Source organism: Pseudomyrmex gracilis, unplaced genomic scaffold (genome assembly GCF_002006095.1).
Source record: "Pseudomyrmex gracilis isolate BER0280 unplaced genomic scaffold, ASM200609v1 scaffold_2325, whole genome shotgun sequence".
Lineage (NCBI taxonomy): Eukaryota > Metazoa > Arthropoda > Insecta > Hymenoptera > Formicidae > Pseudomyrmex > Pseudomyrmex gracilis.
The window spans coordinates 1-10,305 of NW_018022909.1; the positions used below are offsets into that span (position 1 = coordinate 1).

The following is a 10,305-nucleotide window of genomic DNA, read 5'->3' on the forward strand; positions in this document are numbered from 1 at the left end:
ATTATTAAATTTACTAATACGTATATTATAATACATATATTATAAAACAACAATATATATTATAAAACAATACAAAATATATATTATAAAACAACAACATATATATTATAAAATAATACTATTTTCCACAAGTTGCGAGTATTATTTCTTGGAAAACTAAATGTGAATACAAATAAAATATCAAACACCTTTTCTAAAACTAGACTACTTATTATTTTAAAATAACACACAAATTTATTACCTGTAAAATGTAATTTTCTTATTTCTGTTTGTATTGGTAGTTTGTTTCCAATTTTGATTGTCTGACCTATTGCGACAATTTGGGACACAGCACAGCACCATAATTATTTATTTATATTGTGAATATATTATGTATTGAATATATGTTAATTTGCGTATCCTTTTCCCCGCTTTCGTTGCTTTCGTACAATTCAAGTATGTCATTGCGCTTGCGTACAACAACAACCAATCATATTTAGGCACATGTTACCTCGTCGCACCTCCCCGCAGTGGCTTCCTTCCCGCAACTTTATGCTCCGTTCCTATATTCCTATGTCCATGTCCCTAAGCGGCTCACAGTGAGCGATCGCCATTTTCGTGAGCGTAGCTTTGCATCGCTCACTCCGCTCACCTATATGGTCTTTTGCGCCAAAGAATATCCTTAAAGGTTAGTAACTAATATATTTCTTGTGCTTTTTAATTTTTATTTCAAAATTGGAAATTAAAATAATCTTTTATTGCAAATAATTAAACAATTAAATAGTTAGATATTGTTATGTATAAATTTTTTGGAATATATATAGTAATATCTTCTGTCTATATGTTGTCCAATTACATTTACAAGTTGCTATAAGTTATAATTAATAAATTTTTTAAGATATACAATCTATGCATCTCAGCACTAGAGATGGCCGATTGTGAAAAAATAATCGATTTCGAAACAATTTGATTTTTCAAATAAAATCGATTGTGTTAGATCGATTATTTGGAAAATAATCGGAAAATAATCGATTATTNGTTTTCTTTTTAAATCAAATAAAAACAAAAAAAAATTATTTTAAACATCTTATTTAGTAGAAAATACAGAAATATTTAAAAAAAAAATCGCATTGCGTTACGTTCTTTCGTACCTAAAACATAAATGGAAATAATTATCAGGTGATGAAAGTCACAAAGTAATCGAAAAAAATATAATTATTATTAGATATACATATATCACCTGAACTATTATAGCGTAGACATACAGCATACGTGTATACTCATTAGTCTTATTTCAAATATGTTCATTATCTCAACGAAGATGGAAAGTATATGCGTGGTGGGAAATTGTGGATTCTTATGGTGCGTTTTATTTTGATAAATAAAAATACAAATGAAAAAACACATAGAGTGTTAAAAAATAAAAAGAAAACAAAATATATTTAAACATAAAAATATTAAAACTATTGATGTTGTAAAGAGTTTAAGAGATTAAGAGTCGACAAGAATCAAACTGCACTTTTGCTGAAAGTGCATTAAAAAAACTGCTTTCATGTAGTTTAATTTTTTAGAACTTAAGGACCAAATTGCAAAATCTCCGACTCTTTACTATAAAGTTGCGTATTTATATAAAGAATACATTTAAAAAAATTAAGACAAAACATCACTAAATCAAAAGAAAGCAGCAGACGAGATAAACAACAAACTGGAAATATAAGTTTTTTGTTCGATTACCGATTATTTGCAACCCAAAAACAATCATACAATCGATTAATCGAATTTGTAACAATTGCAAAAAAAAAAACAATCGATTATGAACAAAAACAATTCGATTGTCGATTAATCAAGTCACAATTGGCCATCTCTACTCAGCACACGTTAGGCATTTAACTTCGTTTTCGCAAAACTTGCTAATGTGACCACCCTTACGAAAAAGAACTACTGGCAGTAATATATTGCGGCAGTGGTACGAAAAAATTACTGGCATTCTGTGTAATTGCCAGTAATATTCTCAGTGATTCCTGTAATATCTAATAATATTCTTATGTGATTGTCAGTAATATTTATATTACTGATTTTATTTATATGTAATCGGCAGTAGTTCTTTTTCGTAAGGGCAAAACGGCCACATTTATAGCACATACAAACAGCTGGAATGTATGGTTGAACAGGGTTAACAGTACGTAATATGATAATGAATTGCGGGATTTGTTCACCTGCCAGTTCCAGACAAACCGTTTCCGAGTCTAGACATTTTTTTGTAGCTCTGTCTCGTCTTCGGAGGCAAAACAGTTTCAGGATCATTAGATTCGAGTTCTCGTCTTCTATGATTTGTTTTAACTCTTCCAGTAACATATCCAGTGGAATTTCCTTCATAAGTACTCTTCTGCTTAGTTTGTATCTAGGAATGTACTCTACCATTCCTGATTTCTTGACATATTTGTTGGAAAGAGAATTATTAGCTGTCACCTTTGATGGAAAGGTTACTTTTCAGGTGTTGAAAAAATGACGCTGCAAATTGGTAAATTTCAAGTTGGACGAAGAGAGTTTTTTGGATATTGTAACTACCGAAATCTTTCTTTTCTGTGTGTCAGCAGCTGTCTGAACACGAAAATGAACAATAAACGGGGCTTGTGTAAAAGCGCCATATTTCTGAGGAAGAGGGTCTCTTACCGTAAGAGATCTTATTTGTTGACTTGGCTGGGAAGGCCGGGATCCTAGAGGACGTTGTCCTTCATCTTCCCCTGATGAAGTGTCTGCTGGAAGGGGGGAGAGGGGTCCCAGCTTCTCTTGTTCGTTCTTTGTTAGAGACTGAGGGGAGAACAGACCCTTGGTCTATATTTAATTTATTTTGACCTTTCCTTGTTTTTCTAGGAATCATCTTCGTCGAAGAGAGGGGTTCCGTGCCAATATCTTCATCCGTGGATGGGTGAGGTCGTTTCAGGTTAACCGCGTGCGACATCTCCATCTCCAAGTCCGACGGGGGTGAGTCCATCCTCGGAGGTAGAGGGCCAGTACCCGACAAAAAGAGTCTTAAATCATCGCCAATGTCTTCATAGGCCGGAGAGGGCAATGGCCCGTCCTCCGGCCGGCAAACACTGAATAGGTTAGATGTCGACAGTTTTACGTCTCACACTCAGATCAGCCGAAATACTTCACTAAACACTCCGGGGGGGGGGGGTAATAGAGGGAACGAAAAGGGAGAGAGAAGGAGAAATTATACCAAAAGGGTACACGATGGGCACTGCGAAGGATATAAAAAGCAGGAAACCGCGTTAGAACTTTGCGCGCCAAAAACTCGCTCAGAGATTCCCTTCAGAGAGAAGATTCGGAATATATTAGAACACCGGTTGTGCAGCTTTATCTTAAGGTATTACCCTCACGTCCCTGCGGGCGCGGGAGAGCGGAGATAGTTCTATCTCACTCCAATTGAGGAAATGGTAACATCGCTCTTTCTCATACTAATCATAAAATCGCTCGTTTTCTGTGTTATTTTAATTATTAAAAAACTGTACGATACAGGCGTCTGATGTTTCACACAACTTTCTTTATAATTTAAAGAAGCTGTAGTAATATTTTTAGCCAAATCTAAAAATTTGAACTTTACATATTTAAGTAAATGCACGTAATTTCCTCATTCTCCTTATCACTTCCATGTTAAATCATGCAAAATTTCATTTTTGATTTCTCAAAAACTGTACGATACAAAAATCTGAAAAAATTCAGGGGTTCATAGATCAAGTTTTTAAACATTGTGTAAAAGTTTAAAGTACAACTAAAAATTAGAAAACAATCGAGGGTAATACCTTAACGATCATGCCATGAATCGCGTACACTCTCACGCATATAAAACACACTTGTAAAAACCTACTAGAGGCTTCTCATACACACTCTCTTTCTCTACACGTACACCATAGACGTATAAGAAATAGACTGCGCGTGTGAGAGGGGAAGTGAGTCAAACTTCGGAGTGAGACAGATGCTTTCACCCGAGTCTCTGTCTCTGTCTTTCAGCACCTGGAGTGGGGACTCCCCACTCGAAAGACAACTCCATAGAATGTCTATGCTGTCAATCGCCTACTGTCGCCCCTTCATCGCTCGATGCTCCTCTATTGCCCCACTACGCTATTTCTCATTCCTACTACTTTTCTTGTCCGCCAATCACCGCGTCACTAAACAAGGATAGAGACTCGGGTGAAAGCATCTATCCTCGTCCGAAGTTTGACCATTCTTTCTGCACAGAAAAGATACGGGACGCGCAGTCTATTTCTTATATGTCTATGACGTACACATACTCCTCTCCCGCCTCCGAGTGACACCCCTTCTGACATATTGTAAAATTTCGCGTAACACACATTTATCTCAAACTAAATTGTTAAATTAGACACGCATAATAAATAAATATCTTTTTGCCTTCAATTTAAAAAGAAAACACACAACCACTATTACCGGTGGAATATAGCTTACAAGTCTTTTTTGTTCGAATAATATCAATTTTAACACACTTAAATATATTCTTATTTGATCTCTCATTTCATCCTCAAACGATCGCACGGTTCCGTCTTTAGTTATTAGAGCTAATGCTTTAGACTTAAAAAGGATCGACGAGCAAGGCTTTACTAGACGGAGTAAGATCGGCGCATGCCATTGATCCGTCTGTGAGTGCAAACAAACTCGCTCGACTCTTCTACAGCGGAACTTCTTAGCCTATTGTGCGGAGACAGAGAAAAGGACAGCTCTCTCTTACACTCCATCATAGCCCGACCGTATCCGTAGGCTAGGACGTAACATATACATATATACGTCGCGTGTGCATGAAAGATATAAACTATAATGCAATATAATTTGTGTGCACGGGTTGCCATTGTTTGTCAATCTTCGTTGTAACGAGTTTATCTTCCAAATCAATGTCCAAGATAATGAGGATAACTTCACGCACGATGAAGAATGACGGGTGCCTCCGACTGCAAGCCGCATCCCGCATCTTCAGTTCGATGCACATTATCTACGATGTGTCATTTGATCTAAACGTGACATGATCGACATCTCTCAAATGTTTTTTCTTTATCATTTATATTACACAGTAACAAATTTTTGGTGGTTATACAAATTTGTTTACTTAAAAAGTTAAAACCAAATATACATTTTTACTCCGATAGCCAAATGATAGCAGTATGCCAGCAATATGCACGCAGGTTTAATCAGCATTTTGCAGCAGATTCCACTCAGCTATGTCATCATAGTGAGTGAAGTATGTAGGCACGATATGTAAAGAAAACAACATAGTAAAAATATAGAAATAAATAAAGAATGAAATGACAATAGCACGTTATGCTTCAAATCTGCCACATTTTTTGAGCAAGTTCTGCTTGATTCATACAATAATATTTGCATCACGGCATGACACATTTATATTCTCTTTTTTTCTGTTTTTCTGTCAACACTAGTTGCAATAACAGATTATGTTTGAATGCTGGCTACACTGTACTAGCATAATGTATTATTGCAGACTTTGCAAAATATGCTCATTTAGTCTTAGCTATCTGGGTAACTCATTATATTTTTCTTTTATTGAGAATTATATAAATGCGCTTTAAAATGTATGTAAGTTTATATTTATAATTTTATATTTATAGTTGCTTATATTTATGGTTCATATTTATGTTTTATTACAGTTTTACTACAGCTTGTGTTTACTTACACAGAAAAGTGGATGCAATACCAAAAAGAAGTAAAATTGAAAGAACTATTTTGAGAGCAATAAGCACTATTAAACAGAAAACAAGTTTCTATATTTAAAATGTGAAAGAATGAAAAATTGCTATATATCGTTTATATACAAAATCTATATACAAAGCTTATATACATTTTATAGTTTCTATATTTTTGTCATTTCTTTCTTATTAGTTTATGAATTAATATATTTATTTTGTCTCAATAGTAGTATGTATATACTATATCTTAATTGCACACTTTCAAAATTATTATTGTGGTATTGATATATATGTTCAGATTATATATATTACACACACACACATACACACACACACCTTTTTAATGACACAGTCTTCAAAAGATTTTATTAAAATAATAAATCAATGTTTTTTGCTTTACTTCAGTGTGTCCTAAAACGTAACGCACAGTTTTATTGTGATCACATTATTCTCCTATATTTCAAGTTTATTCCGTGACAAGATGTTATAGATGTAGCAAAGTATACTTCGACGACCGACGTGCGAATTTGTATTGCAATGAAACGTTTTTCGAGGCAAGAGTAGATTTAGTTTTTTTCTCATCGTTTGTGATTCAATACGCCAATAGGAATCGATAAACTGAAACATGTGATGATAGCATACGACTTTTACAAATAATAATAGCAAGGACAGATAAGTTCAAATGTTTGTTTTGTATTTATTAAAATTGTTCACGTTTATACACATGGACTAGATTGGTTGGACTTTAGTTGGTTTTAACAGAAACGTGTTTTTATTATACGCATTATACTTATATACATAATATGAAATTATTAATAAATTATTGATAAATAATAGAAGAAATTTATTGTCATTTTAAAATTATTGCGTGTTCAACAAAGTAACGTCTTATACCAAAACGTCTTATATCTTGTTTCTCTCTGTCGCGTGCGGTATGACGGATGAAGCGATAATGTCCAGTGGTAATCGTGGTACAATACCCTTCATGGAGGCCCATTGACCTTCGCACAATTCGTGGAAGGTTAAACGTAGCAACGACTGGCCGCCTAATATACCTGGACCTCTGCAAGTCGCGCCAGCTCCAAATTCCCATACGCTCCAATTACCTGTTACAATCAGCATTTTTTGTATCTGTAACGCATTAGTCAGATTTGCGTAGCTGGCGAATCTTTTGCGCAGCCATGAGGCAACATAAGAAGCACGACAGTCGCAGTGCCAAGGATTCCGACTTAAACGTATTTGTTGAATAGAGGATATGGCATCCATGCTGCCAGCTGGCAAAAAGGAGAGATCGTTCGATTCCAATTGCCTGAAAAAAGATCACGCTATATCATATATACGTACATATATGTATAAAGACAAACAGAAATATGGGGGAGAAATATTCTATAATAAATAGAATATGTTTCTCTCTTAATTGCTTCTTTGTATGAGATATTATCTAAACTCACAACTTCTGCAAATTCGGTGTATCATCAAACACTCCAGATTGCAGTATCTTTAATCGATTCGATTGCAGGAAAAGAGAAGTAAGATTATACAAACTGCGAAAAACACCTCTTATTAGAATTTCTATACGATTGCCATAGAGAATAAGACGTTCTAAAGACGTGGCGTGGTCAAATAAACCGAGTGGCAAGTGTTTTATATGATTATGTCCCAGTCGTAACTCCCGAAGCGTTGTCATTCCATAAAAAGCTCTTGCGTCGATCTATAGCAAAAATTAAGATTTATCACAGTGTAATGAATAGTATGCGTTAAAAATATTTTTGCAACGCATTACAAAATGCACATTGTGCGATTACCGTCAGATTTTCGTGATTTCGAAAATAAAAGTGATCTAAAGAAATTCGCGAGATTTACACGGGATATTCTATTGCTCGATAATTCCAGTATTTCCAGTTTCACGAGAGTTGACAGCAATCCTTTAGGTAATTCCGTCAATCGATTGTCTCTCATGTCCAGTTCTTTGAGAGATGTCAAGTCTTGGAAGACATCATTAGGCAGCTCTTTCAAACGATTTTCCTCGAGTGCAAGACGCTTGAGACGATTCATATCTTGGAAAATCAGGACAGGTAATTTAACTAATCGATTTTTACCCAGCAACAGTTCTTCAAGATTTCCGAGACCGCGAAACGTAGCGGATGGCAATAACGAAATACGATTAAAGGAGAGATCCAGCAAAACCAATAGAGTATTGCTCAGGAAAAGTCCCTCCGGCAAAGTGCAAAGTCTGTTTGACGACAAATCGCTAAATAAATAAAATGTGAAATGTATCAATTTATATATTAAATTTTTTTTATAATAACATTTTTTTATGACAAAGTTCAAATATTAAAGAAATTATGGATAAAAGAGAAAGAAAGAGAGAGCATCCTTACGAAAAAGAACTACTGCCGATTACATATAAATAAAGTCAGTAATATAAATATTACTGACAATTACATAAGAATATTATTAGGTATTACAGGAATCACTGAGAATATTACTGGCAATTACACAGAATGCCAGTAATTTTTTCGTACACTGCTGCAATATATTACTGCCAGTAGTTCTTTTTCGTAAGGGCATTTATCCCATAAAATATCAAAATTCAAAAAATGGATGAGTTTTGATTGTTTTTGTCTCTAATCTATAGTAAAATATCTCACGAACAGTATTCGAAGATTTCTCAATCCGAAGAACTGATTGTATTGCATTTCTTTCAAGAGATTGCTACTCAACCGGACATTCGCGACACTGTGCAGAGAGAGAAATAAGTTTGATGTTAAGTGTTCAATCAGATTGCTGCTCAGATCTCTGTAAAATTTTTACAATAATTTACAATTATTCAGAACTCGTGTAATCTTCTCGATCGTCAGACTTACTTACAAATGTTGTAACAACGTCATGTTTCCAAATGTATTTTTGTTTAGAGCGGTGAGCTGATTGTTTCCAAGATCCCTAAAGCAAGCAAGTCACATAGTTATTTTTCACACCAAACACTAACGTCGTTCATTAATTTAATTGCAACATTTTTAGAATATTTTAGAAACATTTTTAGAATATTTTAGAAACACACAGTATAGTATAAAATCCGCTTACAGTCTTAACACATCGGTGGGAACAACTTGCGTCGGAGGCAGATCCAGCAGGTCGTATCTCCAGCAGGACACCGATTTTAATTCCGGTACGCATTTGCATGGTCCTTCGGCGCAAATCTCCCAGTCTTCTTCCTTCGAGCTGATCTGCCAAACTGCGAGGACAAATCGTGCTTTGATTAGCGTCAACTGTAAACTTTCTGTAGTAAAATAAATCGCGAAACATCCTTACCAGGTTGCTCGACCGTTCGCAGTCTTCGCTCTAAACTCGAGAGACGGTTCTCCATCTCCTCGAAAATCGGTAACGATGCCGATACCGTGGAACGTTCCGAATCTGCATTAATACATGTTTTGTCAAAGATTTCGCTTAAGTTGTATCGTAGATCGAAAAAAAAACACAAAAAAAGCAATTTCGAAAATTGCATATATAGATGCATTGCCGGCGATTTCTTTCTTTAAATTTAATCACACTGATAATTTGCGATTGATTACCTGTTGCAGCCCGCATACTTGCTGTGATGCAGGCGTGAGAAATCGGAGTGCACGTTCTCATGTCGCACAATAAGATGAGAACGATTGTACAGTGAATTCTCGAAGAGATGTCGGTCATGTCACGAACGGTTTGAACCAGATAACACATCGTAGACAATGTGCATCGAACTGAAGATGCGGCTTGTAGTCGGAAGTACCCGTTGTCCTTCATCATGAGGTTGCATCCTCATTATCTTGGACATTGATTTGGAAGATAAACTCGTAACAACGAAGATTGACAGACAATGGCAACCCGCGCACACAAATTATATTGCATTATAGTCTATATCTTTCATGCACACGCGACGTATATATATGTTGGCGAATTATTGATATTTACGCAAGATTTATTTGTTAGAACTTAAATAAAAATATTTATAAATATATATAAATATAAATAAATATAATATTATTTTATATAAAAACATTTACAAATACCTATAATATATATATAAGATATGTATGTATTAAATAAATCTATAAATTTAATTATACTTTGTTATTTTGCTTGTTAACAATAAACTTTTAGTCATCTAGAAGACAAAGTTATTTTAAATCTGTTAATTGTAATACAAAAATAAATAATCTTGTAATACAGAAATAAAACACAGTTTATCATTACGACGCTTTTATACCACAATATGCTATAAAAAATCGATATATTTAATGGTGAGACATACGTTCTGTTACTTCTCGTCTTACAACTGCGATATTGCTCGATCTTAAACAAGTGAGGCCGACAATTTGTATCAGAGCTTTTCACAGATTGATAAAACAAATTTAAAACTAAAAACTTTATAGTTTGTCTTCTAGATGACTAAAAGTTTATTGTTAACAAGCAAAATAACAAAGTATACTTAAATTTATAGAGTTATCTAATACATACATATCTTATATATATATTCAGTGTTGCGCTTAGATAACTTGAAATAATCTAGATACAGATTAGATAAAACATATACGTATGTATCTCAGATAAGATAAAGATAATCCGATTTGAT

The 10,305-nt window shown here is 34.4% G+C and overlaps 1 protein-coding gene across 2 annotated transcripts; it reads right to left on the minus strand.

Annotated features, from left to right (window-relative positions):
* Nucleotides 1-6,370: 6,370 nt before the first annotated feature.
* Nucleotides 6,371-9,649, minus strand: LOC109862747 (leucine-rich repeat-containing protein 15-like). 2 transcript variants are annotated; one of them, XM_020442882.1, is made up of 8 exons: nt 9,266-9,649; nt 9,006-9,107; nt 8,778-8,928; nt 8,565-8,636; nt 8,349-8,492; nt 7,557-7,926; nt 7,145-7,404; nt 6,371-7,002 (listed from the first exon to the last, which is right to left on the minus strand). In XM_020442882.1, the coding sequence occupies exons 1-8, from the start codon at nt 9,477-9,479 to the stop codon at nt 6,597-6,599; spliced, it is 1,719 nt and encodes a 572-aa protein (XP_020298471.1). In that variant the 5' UTR covers nt 9,480-9,649; the 3' UTR covers nt 6,371-6,596. The 2 variants fall into 2 exon arrangements, with proteins under 2 accessions (XP_020298471.1, XP_020298470.1); XM_020442881.1 differs by having other exon boundaries at nt 7,557-7,944.
* Between the last annotated feature and the right edge of the window lie 656 nt (nt 9,650-10,305).